Source organism: Mirounga angustirostris, unplaced genomic scaffold, assembly GCF_029215605.1.
Source record: "Mirounga angustirostris isolate CCGP_5_RB_7025 unplaced genomic scaffold, mMirAng1.0.hap1 SCAF_3, whole genome shotgun sequence".
NCBI classification, from domain to species: domain Eukaryota; kingdom Metazoa; phylum Chordata; class Mammalia; order Carnivora; family Phocidae; genus Mirounga; species Mirounga angustirostris.
Window position 1 is genome coordinate 117,634,069 of NW_026991711.1, and position 16,096 is coordinate 117,650,164.

General features: G+C 39.9%; 1 protein-coding gene across 5 annotated transcripts in view; it reads right to left on the reverse strand.

Annotated features, from left to right (window-relative positions):
• NMI (N-myc and STAT interactor) overlaps positions 1-16,096 on the reverse strand; it is an 81,884-nt gene that overhangs the window by 13,563 nt on the left and 52,225 nt on the right. For 3 of the 5 annotated variants that reach the window (XM_045868891.3, XM_054506222.2, XM_064586542.1), the window contains exons 2-3: positions 2,844-2,930; positions 1,787-1,882 (exon numbers count right to left, since the gene is read on the reverse strand). In XM_045868891.3, the coding sequence (XP_045724847.1) occupies positions 1,787-1,882; positions 2,844-2,924 (177 nt within the window). In that variant the 5' untranslated portion in view covers positions 2,925-2,930. Of the gene's footprint in view, positions 1-1,786; positions 1,883-2,843; positions 2,931-8,536; positions 8,744-16,096 lie in introns of those variants that run through there. The other 2 variants (XM_045868889.3, XM_064586543.1) reach the window with 2 other exon arrangements.

Sequence of the window (16,096 nt, forward strand, 5' to 3'; positions counted from 1 at the left end):
TAACATTTATCAAGTTTAAATTCCCCCTTCCCAACACCTGCCCATCAACTTTTTAACCATTATCAAACTTAGGTTTATAAAAATGTAAGGGACACTATCAACAAAATTCATAATCTGAAGGATAAAGTTACTGGCTATACTTATCTGTTTAAAATCATTGGGATTAACAGGCATATACAACTGTACATAAATGCACAGATGAAAATGTTGTTTGCATTTCTATTTCCCATAATTATTTTACATGCTGAAAGAAAATGTTTGTGTTATCACAAAGGGGTTAGAAATATTCAATGAGTTATCTGACCTAATCTCACATTTGTTCTATATCTTCACACATAACCTCCACAGAATTTCTGATTACCATAAGTCCAATTTCAAAACAATTGGCAGTGTCTGAGAAAAGGCAGAGTGTTTCCCAATAATGTGGAAATACCCAACATAATGCTGAAAAGTCGAGAGCTTTTAGATGAGAGTGCCTAATTCTGGTCTTGGGCACACTTGGACAGGAGCAACTCACCTATGCTCTCTAGACCACAGTTTCAGTTCTCTGTAAATTGGATCAGCTGAGCTGATCCCAAGGTTCCCAAGGACCTTTGAGTTGTAGGACTAAGTGATTCCTCTCCAGTCTGAGAAGTAACCAGAACCGTAACAGAGTGTTCGCTAAGTCCCATCAACATGGGGAACTCCACTTCCTGATATTCAATATCCTACCCCCCATTTCAGAAACAAAAAGTGACAATGTTTTAAGCACTTAAATTGTTTAAAGACAGAGGTTTTTTTTTAACAATATGAGTTGTAATGAAGAAGAAAGGGGTGAAAGTAATATCTAACTCAAATACAGGAAAATTTAGGAGAGAACTTAAATGGCGTAGATATATATCCAATTGTTTTAAACTGTGAAATTCATTTAAATTACTTGGATGAGAAGAGAAATAAAGGAACTTAGTGAGAAGACCAAGAATTTGATCCAAAAGTGACTGATAACGACCATCATTTCTTTTTGTTTTTACATCAACATACACACATAAAAAATAAAAATATAGGGGTGCCTGGGTGGCTCAGTCGTTAAGTGTCTGCCTTGGGCTCAGGTCACGATCCCAGGGTCCTGGGATCAGGACCAGGACCCTGGGATTGAGCCCCGCATTGGGCTCCCTGCTCTGCGGAAGCCTGCTTTTCCCTCTCCCACTCCCCTTGCTTGTGTTCCTTCTCTCGCTTTGTCTCTCTCTGTCAAATAAATAAATAAAATATTTAAAATAAATAAATAAGTATACATAAATTTAAAAACTGTATTATCAGAAATGTACAGCCAGATGAAATTTTACTAAGTGATCACACACACGTGACCAGAATCCTGATCAATAAACAGAACATGACCAACATCCCAGATGCCTCCTTGAGCTCCCTTCCAGTTTCTATCTGCCTCCAAGGGTAACCAGGATGCTAACTTCTAACACCCCACTTTTGTGCTTTATTTAAATGCAAGCATATGGTGTGCCCTCTTTTATCTTTTTTGGCTCAACATTGTATCTATGAAATTCATCCATGTGGCTGCATATAGTTGTAGTCTGTTCATTCTCATTGCTGTGTAGTATTCCATTGTGTGAATACACCCCAAATTAATAATTCATTCTACTACGGAGGGACAGTTAAGTTGTTGGGGCTATTACAAACAGTGGTGCCATCGATGACAACAATGTTTTAAAAGTGAATTTTGTATAACCATATTGATTTTTCTGAAAAATGGTGTCAGTTAAAAATGTGATATATAAAATAATTAAGGAAGTACCTGGGAGTTTATGGTGGCCTCTTGTAACTCAGCTTCAAGCCTTTGGATCTCCTCCTTTAACTGAATATTTTCCTTTGCAATTTCATCAATTAATCTCTAAAAAAAATCAAACAACACCAAAAAATTCCCCCAGCCTCTGACCTCATTTTTCTAAACGAATTGAAGAAGCTAAATTTCTATCACCCTGATAAAGGCAAAGAAAGATATCATCACCTGTTGATTGTCCTACCTCTGAGACGTTTTATTATCTCCTTTATACAAGCAGGGAAACTACCTTTCACACTAAAGCAGAGTCACAGAAATTTTTGTAGTAGAGCAAGGACTGAGAGCCAGACCTCAATCTTATCAACTCCTTTCCTGGTTATTTGTGACAACAATATGACTTTTACGTTGCACTGTAGGGGAGCCTGGGTGGCAGTTGCTGGAGCATCTGACTCTTGGTTTCAGCTCAGGTCATGGTCTCAAGGTCATGAGATTGAGCTCTGTGTCGGACTCTGCGCTCAGTGTGGAGTCAGCTTGGGACTCTCTCTCTTTCTCTCTCTCCCTCTGCCCCTACCACCCCCACCCAGCTCATGCTTGCGTGTGCTCTCTCTCTCTCTAAAATAAATAAATATATCTTTAAAAAATAAATAAATAAATTGCACGTAATTGTGGAATATGTTACTTGGGGGCAATCAAAAAATGTTTTTGCTGTGATTCCCACAGTACAGCTGCCTTGACATGCCAGGCATATGGCCCTGGGTAAGTGGCTTAAGCTACCTGAGCCTCCATCCCCTCTTGGGTCTGATCAGATAATTGCTAACTAAGTTTTTAATTTCTGGGTGTAAATCAAAGAAAGGACGGAGGGAAGGAAAAAACAGCTAATGTTGAAGCCTTGTAAAAGAAAGAATAGAAATATGATTCTTTTTGTAAGGCTTGAATAATGGAAGAAAAAATTTTTGAAAACCTTAAAATCTTCCCAAATTCAAAGTAATGTTGGGCAAAAACATATAAAACATGCCTCACTGTAAAACTAATAGATATAAATTAATTTTTAATAGGACCCAGTAATTTTTACCTCTCTTTGTTCATTTTTCATAAATCCTTCATCTGACCAAGGCTCCTTAAGAACTTTTTTGTTATCTTCATCAGCTGCCATGATTACCTAATTATTACAAAAAAATAAGTATTTTTAAAAATAGTACATATACACAAATTCAAGAAAAAAGAAAAAACTTTTACCCTTTTACAGAAAAAGAAACATCTCTTCTTTGCTGTATCTTTTTTCCTATCATCAAAGTCTTTATTATCATGTGGCTTATATTTGAACAGAGTCTGTATTTCAAATAACTTTCACACCTACAAATATATAAAAGGGTTCTAAAGATCGTTTGCTTTTCAACACAGTAATAGAAAATGATAGGTATTAACATTCCTTTGAGGTTCACATCTGAATCATATTATGGTGCCCCATTTTAAAAGATTACTATTTTGGACTTCTCAAAGGTTTTGATTTAAACATCCAATTCTCCCTATTTATTTCCCAAATGTAAATGGAGTAAAAAGTCCTCCCCAAACTCCTCTACACGTAGAGTAGTTCTTTTTAAATTTTTTTAAGTAGGCTCCACACCCAGCATGGAGCCCAATGCGGGGCTCAAACCCACGAACCTGAGCTCAAGACCCAGGCCGAAATCAAGTCAGATGCTTAACCAACTGAGCCACCCAGGAAGTCCCTACATGTACCCAGTTCTTATCTGGAGTTTTCACAAATCCTCCCTAGTCCATACACCTGAATAGGAAAAAAATTACACCTTTACTTCTCATAATCTCTGATTGAAACTTAGCATTCTCTTCACATATAAATATAGGCAACAAGCCACATAGCGTTTGCAAAAGTTCCCAATATGGCACAAATATTTTCATAAAATGTTTTAACTATTGCAGATATCCTGAAATTTTTTTTGTGTAAAACCTTCCTTCAAAATTATGGTAGTTACTGGGGTGCCTGGGTGGCTCAGTTGTTAAGCGTCTGCCTTTAGCTCAGGTCATGATCCCAGGGTCCTGGGATCGAGCCCCATGTTGTCAGGCTCTCTGCTCAGCAGGAAGCCTGCTTCTCCCTCTCCCATTCACCCTGCTTGTGTTTCCTCTCTCGCAGTGTCTCTCTCTGTCAAATAAATAAATAAAATCTTTAAAAAAAATTATGGTCGTTATTAAACTCACTACTAGGTCTTATACTGTAACATATTGATATATATTACTGTATCAAAAATTTGCTTTTTTATATTTTGATAATCATATTTCAATATAATTGGTTTCCTTTGTAATTCTACATATTTTATTTTATACATTTAAAAACTTTTCTTTTAAAGGCCCATGAGCTTTATCAGACTGGGAAGGAATCCATGGCACAAAAACAGTAAAGGACATTTGCCTGCGTATGAATTTACTGAGATGGAGAGGTCCCAGATCAAAAATGAGACAAGGAATATCATAACTGTTTTTATTGCTTTAGAAGCACATTAATAACCAGTTTGTGATATAATCCTCTAAAATTTCAAGTAGCTAAATTCTCACTATTCCGGTAGAAGAAACAGGAAAAAAGTTATTTCTCCTTAAAAAAAATAGAAGACTGGCAAAAAATTAGTGTGAACACAAGCAGTGTCCAGAAACAGAGGGGATCATATAGCATCTAGATCTTGGTTTCTAATCTATTGTCCAATAAAAGGAACCAGGATTCCCTGGAGCAATGGCTGATTCTACCCATGGGCCAGGAAATATACAAGATAAGCCTGGAGATGCAGGGAGTCTGCTTCTCCCTCTGACCCTCCTCCCTCTCATGCTCTCTGTCTCTCATTCTCTCTCTCGCAAATAAATAAAAAATCTTAAAAAAAAAAAAAGATAAGCCTGGAGAGCTTCCAGTGGCCAAAGGTACATGAAGGGGATTTTCAAGTAAGTAAATATACAGAGGATAAAAGAAACCAGGTTGTTCATTGCCAGGTAAGTTAATTATAAATATAGAAAGACAGAAAACTAGAATGAATGCTGTGGGTTGGAACTGGAACTATCAGTATAATCTCATGATTTCCAACAGAATGAGAGAAAGATACAGAGGTATAAATATAGATGTGTGTGTGTGCTCACATATATACATACCTATATCTATCTGTATATATATTCCCTAGCTCTGTCTTCTCAGAGGGCCTAGAAGCAATGAGCACACCTAGCACCCAGAATTTGGTTTCTAATACCGTTTTCCCTTACAAGGAACCAAGGCTTTTCAGAGAAATGGTTGATTCCAGGACTGGGACAAGAAAAATACAAAATAAGCACCTTATAGTGCCAGAAAGCAAGAAAATGCTCAGTAAATGATGAGAGCATGTTAAACAAAACAAAACAAAACAAAACACAGAATCCAGCCTGAGGAGGTTCTCACTAGCCAAGTCTAAGAATAAATTAAGCATAAAAAAAATGATGGTAATGATTAAATCCACTGAGGAAAATAAAAAACTATGAGTCCATACTGACATACATACATACATACACAAATTGAAATTTTGGTGAGAAAAGGACCATGTAGTTAGTTTCAAAATACTTCCCCACAAAATACTAATTTCAAAGGGGGAAAAGTAGCTTTACATTGAAGAAGCCAGGCAGACGCCACCATAATAAAATAATCAAAGTAAATAATGAGATAAGTCAAAATCATCTGCCATCTGATAGAGTGCACTTAGAACACAGCACGACTTCTATGATATTCCTGCCAAAGATACATAATCTGAATCTCAGCATGAGGAAACATTAGACAAACTGGCCTGTACTCTTCAAAAGTGTTAAGTTCACGAAAGCCAAGGAAAGGCTGAGAAACTCTTCCAGACAGGAGACTAAAGGGACATCGCAATTAAATGCAATGCATGACTCGGAATTGGGTCATTTTGCTATATAGGATATCACTGGCACAACTGTCAAAATGTGAATTGGATCCAAGGATTGGATGGCAGTAATGTATCAATATAATTTCCTGATTTTGATTACTGAATTTTAGTTATGTAGAGAATACCTTTTTTCTAGGAAATATATATTCAAGAATTCCAGGGTAATGGGTTTTGAAGTTAGAATCTTATTCTCAAATAATTCAGGAAAAACAGAAGCTGTTTTTATTGTACTTGCAACTTTTCTGTAAGTTTGAGATGGTTTCAAAATACATCAGTAGCTCCCTATTGCACCACCTGCAGAGTCCTTACAACGACACCCAATAGTCATCCAAGGTCTTACACAATCTAACCAAAACTTACTTTCTAGTCTTATTTAGACAACTTCTAGACTAAGTACCCTAACCACACTAAACACTCAAAGGGTCCCTCTTCTCCCTCCTGTCCCTTAATATGTCACATCCTTCCTCTCCTCCCAACCTTAATGAAATTCTACAGTTATTCAAGGTCTACCCCAAGTTTCCCCCAAGTTTTTAACGCTTTTTCTGATTCCCCTACAGGACATTACTTCTCCCTCTTTTAGCTCTTTTGGAGAGCTTTAATTATTTGTGTACCCATGTCATCTTCCATGACTAGATGGTCATGACGTTGAGGCGAAGGACCATGCCCACTCCTCCTTGCATCCATTCAGAGCATAATATAAGCACACACACTGAAAACACCCAATATTTACAGAATTGCATGGTATCTTGACTAGTACTTGTTCTGTTCAGGACATCCCATGCATATGAAGTTTTGTTATTACATTTCCAGAAAGCAGAAATGGCAACATTTTTTTATTGCTTTAAAAAAAAAAAATCAATATTCTTGGGCACCTGGGTGGCTCAGATAGTTAAGCATCTGCCTTCGGCTCAGTTCATGATCCCAGGGTCCTGGGATCGAGTCCCACATCGGGCTCCCTGCTCCTTGGGAGCCTGCTTCTCCCTCTGCCTCTCTCTCTCTGTCTCTCATGAATAAATAAATAAACTCTTTAAAAAAAAAATCAATATTCTTAAAAGCTTGTAATGAAGACTCTCAATATATTTATCTCATATAAATGGTCTACTACATAATACTCCCAGAACTTTTTTTTTGGTATATTTAGGGTCTGGATACTTTCCTTCTTCGCATGAGTGGGATGTACAGTAATAGGCTATCTTTTATGCCATTATATGGTAGGCAAAATAATGACCCTCTCAAACATACCCACTCTTAATCCCCAGAATCTATGAATATGTCAGATTACAATTAAGGTTGTAGATTGAATTAAGATTGAATTAAAGCTGACTTTAATATGAAAATCATCCTGAATTATCCATAAGGCCAATACAATCATAAGGGCCCTTAAAAGTAAAAGAGGAAAGCAGAAGAGCAGAGTCAGAGGGAGGTGTGACAACAGAATAAAGGTCAGAGAGATGCAGTGTTGCTGCCTTTTTAGATGGAGAAAGGGCAGCACTAAGCAGAGGAAGGTGGGCAACACACAGAAGCTGGGGAAAAAACAAACAAACAAACAAACAAACAGAAAATAGATTCAGCCCAGTAGCCTCCAGAAAGGAAGGCAACCCTGTAGACAAGTTGATTTTAGGCCAGTGGGATCCAGGTTGGACTTCTAACCTACAGACTGTTAAGATAATAAATTTGTGGTTTGTTGTTGTTGTTGTCGTTGTTGTTTTTAAGATTTTATTTATTTATCAGAGACAGAGCACAAGCAGGGGGAGCGGCAGGCAGAGGGAGAAGCAGGCTCCCTGCTGAGCAAGGAGCCGAGTATGGGACTTGCTCCCAGGACCCCAGCATCACAACCCCAGCCAAAGGCAGATGCCCAACCGACTGAGCCACCCAGCCTGCCCTAACTTTGTGGTTTTAAACCACTAAGTCGGTGGTCATTGTTATTACCACCACCCACCTGTCACCTATTTTCCTATTATACTCATATCCCTTCGTGCCAGGTCTGACGGAATGAAATCTTTCCATGTGCATGCCTGGCCCAAAAAGGAAACGAGGGGCTGAAAGAAAGGAGGGGGTGATTAGTACAATGGTGATACACAGGGGCGCCTGGGTGGCTCAGTCGTTGAGCATCTGCCTTCGGCTCAGGTCATGATCTCGGGGTCCTGGGATCGAGTCCCGCATTGGGCTCCCTGCTCCACGGGAAGCCTGCTTCTCCCTCTCCCCCTCCCCCTGCTTGTGATCCCTCTCTCGCTGTGCCTCTCTCTGTCAAATAAATAAAATCTTTAAAAAAAAAATTAAACAAAAACAATGGTGATACACATATATAGTTAAAAAAAAAAAAAAGTATCCATGTTCTACAGACAGAAAAACACCGTGTTCTCCTTTAGATGTCTCTTTTGAGAAAATCCCTGCATATTCCGAAAAGCGAAGCACAGCTGCCAAACCCTGGACCTGCCGAGGAGAGTAAACCTCCTGAAGGAATCAAGTTTCCCTAAGAACTATCCCGGGAGACAATACGGAAACAGTGGGGAAACGCAAGCCGTTTTCCATTTCAATTTCCGAAATTAAGCAAACCACTCTCAGAAGACACGGGCGGCGGCGGCGGCTGGGGGCTGGGGGAGGAGGGCCGGAGGGCCGGAGGGCCGGAGGGCCGGGGGCGGGGGGCGACTGACGCAGCCCGCCTCTCCCCCGCCTCCACCCCCACCCCGGCGGCCGCGTCCCTTCGCGACCCGCTGGCGTCCCGCGGGGCGCTGCCCGCCTCGCGGTGGGCGGCCCCGCGGAGCGCGCCTCGCTCCCCAGCCGGGCTCCTCCAGGAGCGGGGACGGCAGCCGGGGCACCCGGCGGGGCGTCCACTCACCCGCCTCGCCGGTGGAAGGCAGCGCGGCGAGCCCAGCGCGCCCGCCCTTCCGGGAAAGCGGGTTGGGCGGCGCGCCGCGCGAGCGCCCGCCGGAGTGGCCAGGAGCCCCGCGGGCTGGGCGGGCCGCCGGTCCGAGGCCGGCGCGGCCCGATTCCCGAGGGCCCGCCACCCCGATTGACGCCTGGGTTCCTAAAACAAAAGAAGAAGAAAGAGGGGAAAAGGGGGGGAAGGGAAGGAAAAGACCGCTCTGCTCAAATGGGGATTTTCCTTAAAACTAACCACTGTTTGGAATACCAAATATGGTGTTTCCAATGAATAATTACTAACGAGTTACAAGTATTTTCGGTTTCGATTTTTAAAACACGGTTCTTTTGATGTAGAAGATAAACTGTTGCAACATAAGGAATAACATGGAGGACATTAAGAGAGGGAAGGGGGAAATGGGCGGGGGGAATTGGAGGGAGAGATGAACCAAGAGAGACTATGGACCTGAGAAACAAACAGGGTTTTGGGGGGGGGGGGATGGGTTGGCCCTGTGGTGGGTATTAAGGAGGGCACGTACTGCATGGAGCACTGGGTGTTATACGAAAACAGCGGATCGTGGATCACCACATCAAAAACTAATGATGTATTGTATGGTGACTAACATAATAAAATAAAAAAAAATAAAAAATAAAGTGCCAATTTCTTCTTGAAAAAAAAAAAAGAAGATAAACTGTTGGGTAACAAAGCCGGGAGGGGTTTGGGCGAAATAGGTGAAGGAGATTAAACAGGTACAAACTTCCAGTTATAAATTAGTAACAGAGATAAAATGTACAGCATAGGGAATATAGTAAATATTGTAATAACTCTGTATGGTGACAGGTGGTAACTAGGCTTATCATGGGGGTCATTTCCCGGTATAAAAATATCAAATCACTATGACTACACCTGAAACTAATAGGATATAGTAAGTCAACTGTACTTAAATTAAAAAATAAAAGTGGTTTTTTGTTTTGAGAGAGTCTGTCCAAAAAGTATTCCTGAAGTTTGCATAAGCACTAATTTCAGGACATGTTTTTTTAAAAACCACTCTTTTTATGTGTATGTTACTGGACATATTGTTGAAAAAATGGATAGAAACCAAATAAGGGGGCGCCTGGGTGGCTCAGTCGTTAAGCGTTTGCCTTCCGCTCAGGTCAGGATCCCAGGGTCCTGGGATCAGGATCCTGGGATGGAGCCCTGCATCGGGCCCTGCTCTGCGGGAGGCCTGCTTCTCCCTCTCCCACTCCCCCTGCTTGTGTTCCCTCTCTCGCTGTGTCTCTGTCAAATAAATAAATAAAAATCTTAAAAAAAAAAAAAAAAGAAACCAGATAAGGTCAAAGTGGAAGTCTCTCTTCAAGATAGTAACTCTCACTGTAATTTATTGGTCATTATAACCCCAATCTACAAATATTTACAGCCAGTACAAGGTCGGTTTTTGTCTTTTGCAACATCTTCTAGGCTATGAAGTTGGGAAAGCTGTGGTGTTCACTTGGTTTCTATGACCCATGTCCCTTGAAAGTTTTCTTATAATCTTGTGAAGTTGTAAATAAATACTTCACTACGTGTCATCTTTTCCTCTGAAAATAAAAACATCTGGCTTATTTCAAGAACTGCAGTGTTTCTTAATCCTACACGAAGAACCACCTCACAGCTGCACTTGCTCATAAATACAGGTCAAGGAGGAGATGTACCAAAATGATTTCCAGGCATACATTCTAGGATATAGTGCTATGAGTTATATATAATAATCGATACAGATACACTGGTCTAAAATAACAGGTTAACAAAAGTCAAATTCATTTATATCTAGAATACTGATGGGAGGGGTGCCCGTGTGGCTCAGTCGTTAAGCATCTGCCTTCAGGTCAGGTCATGATCCCAGGGTCCTGGAATTGAGCCCCGCATCAGGCTCCCTGCTCAGTGGGGAGCCTGCTTCTCCCTCACCCTCTGTGCTCTCTCACTCTCTCTTTCTCTCTCTCTCTCAAATAAATAAATAAAATCTTAAAAAAAAACCCAACAATACTGATGGGAATAAAGTTTCTTTTCTAAGTGAAAAAAATAAAGTAGTGCATGACAAGGACTTTTGTTCTCAGCAGCCCAGTTAGAAAGTACAGTAACTCCATCTGTTGCAGCTTGAGAATTACTTCTGTTCCATCTTAGAATTTTAGAAAGCATGAACTCTAGAGGTTATCTAGTTCAACCTTACTTCTTCTTTATCTTATTTTTTTCATAAGATGATGATAAGTAGTAGGACCATAACCAGAAGAGGACTGATCTAATATTGACTCAGATCCTGTTAAAGAGCAAAAGATACAGGTAGTAGGGAAGCCTTTTTTGGCCACCTACATGCTAAAGCTGGGTCATGTGTAACAGTCTTCAGATCCAGTACTCTGCAAAGTGATGAGGGTTCTAACAATGAGCAGTCAGCTGTTGGACATATTATTATTAACAATGGTAATTGTTCATCTACAGAGGACTCCTGGACATTTTATAACCTTTTTGTATTGTGTCAACAATATGAAATACAGGAATTACCTGCATGTGCAGATGAGGACACTAAGGCTTAAAGAGGTGATGAAAGTCAAGCAATTAATATATGATGACACTGATACCATATTTCACTCTCAACCATGAAATCAAGTATCTCCATGCTGTGTTCTATAGTGCCCAGAGAAGAAAGAATTCCATGGCCAAATATGATTGGGAAATGTTGCATACTGGATTCACTTTTGGAGATTCATAATGCGCATCAGCACATTAAGAATTCTGAAAGGTACTGCAGGGAAAAAATTAAAGCACACGTTAAAAAGTTTAATTTTATTCAACCTTGAATTTATTCGAGGTCAATAATTTGACCACTAAATTCTTTTTCTCACAAAGCAGCTATTAATACCTCAAAGAGTTTCTAATAGGGCAATTTGAGTGATGCTCCACTAATGACGGGGTTCAGGACATGCTACTTCAAAATATGGCATATTGAATATTTTAAACTGAAGGAGTTTGAGAAAACAGTAGAAGCAAGATCATTCTGACCTTCTCCCCTACCACCACCCTTCTCCTCTGAAACAGGTCATGAAACTCTACCAGGAGAGTTGCCTTCCCTATACCTAGAGAAAGGGAACATTCTTATCTCTGAAGACAAAGGGACACTGAGAAGAATCCTAAGAAGCAGGACTTGCTAAGTTTCCCTCGGTTCACTATGATTGCCTCATACTCTCTGATCTTAACATAATTCTACATGACTGTTCAGTCTTCATTAAAACTAGCATACAAATACCCAGGCCTAACTGTTTCCTTGGGTCTTCATTTCCTTATGGAGGTTCCCATGTCATGTAAAACTCGTATTAAACACAGATTTGTATGCTTTTCTCCTGCTAATCTCTTTGTCAGTTTAATTTTCAGACCCAGCTAGGGACCCTAAGGACATACAGGAAAACTTTTTCCTTCCCTACACTAAATTATACCATCTCCTAATATAAAAACTATTGAATGTCTATAACACACTCAATGAATATTATGTCACACATGAGATGCCTTAGACATCTCATGTAAATCTGCACTGCCATGATATGTTTATTACGTTACGTATTTATCTCCCCCACCAGATGGCAAGGAACTCCTCCCAGACCTTTCTATAAATTCACACAAGCACAAGCACATGCGCGTGCACACACACACACACACACACACACACCACTTATGTAGTAGTGTGTTTATGAAGAGGTGACAGATAGGAACTAGCAAAACACAAAGGAGCGAATGGTCCCCTCTATCCCAGGAGGTCAGTTTCCTCTATAGAAGAGATAGAGGGGGCGCCTGGGTGGCTCAGTCGTTAAGCGTCTGCCTTCGGCTCAGGTCATGATCCCAGGGTTCTGGGATCGAGCCCCGCATGGGGCTCTCTGCTCTGCGGGAAGCCTGCTTCTCCCTCTCCCACTCCCCCGTTTGTGTTCCCTCTCTCGCTGTCTCTCTCTGTCAAATAAATAAATAAAATCTTTAAAAAAAAAAAAAAAAGAAGAGATAGAGTGTGAGTTGACTCTTAAAGTTATAGGAAGCCAACTGCAACCAAGGGTGAGGTGAAAACCCCAGGGGCATGAAACAATTTAGGGAGGCACCAAGACTTTTGTGGCTTTGCAAATGAGGAAACTACCTGAAATCCATTATATTATGTCCTTCCTATTAGAAAAGGTCTTGTACCTCAAGCTTATATTGCTGTTGCCAAGATTCTGATGACCTGGTTTGCAGTTCCTGCTTGGGGAAGTTAGAATACTTACAATGCTCCCAGCATTGTGCCAGATCCTGAGGGATTCAAGAGGTTTGCAACTGAAATATATAAAAGTAAAGGAATGTTGCTAAGGAGGAGGATCTTAAATGTTCTCACCACCAAAAAAGAAATGGTCATTATGAGATGTGATGAAGGTGTTAAGGAAAACACTGTGGTAGTAATCATTTTGCAATATATAAATATATCAAATCAACAAGATGTACACCTAAAATTTACACAGTGTTATATGCCAATTTTATCTCACTAAAGCTGGAAAAAATAAAATAGTAAGCAGCTGATTTTTTAAAAAAGTAAAGCAAAATAAGTATCCCATCCCTTACTCTCTATCAAGCAAGCAACACTACGCAGCCAGAGCATGATTTTGATATCAGATGGGGGTTTCAGTACCAATTTCAAGTTACTGAAGTTCCCTGCCCTTGGTTTCCTCAGCTGTAAAATGGAGCTGTTGTGAATGAGATATATGGTATACGTCAAGGGCTAAGCACAGTGCCTTACCCACGGTAAGCTCAGTAAATAGTGGCTGTTACCATTTTATACACTGGAGAGATTTTCTTTTCCATTTTTTTCTTACACATTTCTTCTCCTTTGTCTTCCCACCTACAGAACTACTTTTAAGACAAAGATTTTTTTTTTTTTTTGCGCCACCTACAGTTACTAGTCCAATAACTATACCTAGTACATGCTATACAGCTACTTATTTCTAACTAGTGGCAGGATGCAAGAGGAGAAGTCAAATACTCTGGACCCAATGTTATAACCCCTTTGTCTGAGTTTTCATATTAGTTTGTATGAGTAAGTTCGTATAAGTGAATAAAATATTGTGAGACAGATCAAACATTTAAAAAAAAAAGTTAAGGGGAGCCTGGGTGGCTCAGTCAATTAAACGTCTGTCTGCCTTCAGCTCAGGTCATGATCCCAGAGTCCTGGGATTAAGCCCCAAATTGGGCTCCCTGCTCAGCAGGGAGCCTGCTTCTCTCTCTCTCTCTTGCTCCCCCTGCTTGTGCTCTCTCTCTCTCTCTGTCTGTGTCAAATAAATAAATAAAATCTTTAAAAAATAAATAAATAAAAGTTAATCCAAGGAAAATAATAATAAGGATAAAGAATAAAGGACATTATCTTCTTGAATCTTCCCTGGGCCACTCATTTATCATGTAAACACAATTGATCAGTTAGAAAATTCTGTTTTGTTAAAGTATAAAGATTTTAAGATTTTATTTATTTATTTGACATATTGTCTTTGACAATGCTGGAAAGAGGAACAATTAAGTTAGAATCTTTGCTCATGAACTAGAGGCTCAAAAATAAGCATCAATTCTTTCCAATGCTGGAACGGGGAACAATTAAGTTAGAACCCTTGCTCATGAACTAGAGGTTCAAAAATAAACATCAATTCTTAATATCCAAGCCTGAAAGACAGCAAGCAGTAAACCTCAATCATATATTAAGGGAATTAAAGAAATCTGAGAATATTGCTGATGTTTTCTTGCTTTGCTTGCCTAATTGCAAACTGAATACTGCTTCTGACAGAACTCTCTTAGGCTGAACTGATGAAAGGATTAACCAAACTGTTAGGCTTGAACTTAAAAATCACAGGAAAGAAAAAACTAAAAAAATCTTGAGATTCCCAGGGTGTTTAAAAATAACATAGCCTCGGGCGCCTGGGTGGCTCAGTTGGTTAAGCGACTGCCTTCGGCTCAGGTCATGATCCTGGAGTCCCGGGATCGAGTCCCGCATCGGGCTCCCTGCTCGGCGGGGAGTCTGCTTCTCCCTCTGACCCTCCTCCCTCTCATGCTCTCTGTCTCTCTCTCTGTCTCAAATAAATAAATAAATAAAATCTTAAAAAAAATAAATAAATAACATAGCCTCAGAATGTTGGCAAAATCAAAATATTAAATTCTGATTGTGTTATCACCAAAATTCCCAAATGAGAAAGAATCAGGCAAAGCATTCAAATAAATTAATGTAGCTTCTCAGGGAGGTCAGCTGTTAAGAGAACATGCATAAAAATAATGAAAACAGCTAAAAAAAATGTTAGAAGAAATTTATTTTGATTATCATCTTTGTTTTTTGATTTGGGAATTTCTAGTTTGTTTTTGCCTGAGGGGCTATATGAGGAGTTGTAGAAATTACCAAAAAGCAAGATTTGGGTTGGGGCTTGAGTAAGTTGTTTTTGATTATTTTTTTGGTTTAAATAGTAATCCAAAAGAGGTGTCAAATCATTGCAACAAGGAAGTTCACTGATCTAATCGGCATATTAATAACATAACCAGGCAAAAGAGTTCAACTTCTTGTTCTAAGTTAAGTTTGTTTTCTTGGTATTAGTGAACTTAGTTAGATGTAAGAATATTATTTTCACTAAGATGTATCTCAGTACAGTGTATGATATTTGTTGATTTTCCTTGCAGCATGTGCCAAAGTTGTAAGAAAGAAAAAACGTGTTTGTGGGCAAAAGGACATCCTGTGGACTAGTACTTCTCAAACTTTAACATCCATTTAGATCCGAGGGTCTTGTTAACATGCAGATTCTGATTCCACAAGTTTGGGGTAAAGTCTGTATTTCAGACATTGCCTAGGTGATGCTGATGGTGCTGGTTCTTGGACTATACTCTGAGTAGCGAGGCTGCAGACTAACCAGTTCAGTAAAAGAGCGGAGAGTGACCAGAAATGGTCATTCCAGTGGAAGGGTACTGTATACTGTGGGGCTCTCCTTGTCCTGGCTTAGTCAGTGATCATAGGGCCCTTTTCCTGTTTGCCAGCCCGGTGAGTGGGTCCATGGATTGAAGGCAAGGCATTACCAGCTCATGGTAGAAAGAGCAACAGCTGTTCCTGTCTTCCATGCCATCTCTTTGAGAGAACAAAGGCTCCTTATCGGCAGCTAGGCTGCCATCATAGCTATTCTAAAATGGAAAGGAAAGAATAAACCATGAGTGAACAGGTAAAGATGATGCAAAAAATGGAAAGAGGAAGTAAGGAGAAGTCAGCAGGGTGGGGGTAAGAACAAGACTAGCGTATCTGGGAAACTTGAAAGAAACATTCTTTTCCCTTCATTAATTATTCATTTCAATTTATTCTGAATCCTTTGTCCTAGTATATAATGTAACAAGATAGAATGCTCTCACACACAGCATTCATTTTAATAACATAATATCTACTGGGGCATTTTGATGATGTTGGAACAGAAAACCAGAGGTAATTCATCCCTTCCACCCTTAAACTCCTCCAGAAAAATTACAAATAAAAACAGGCTTCATCCC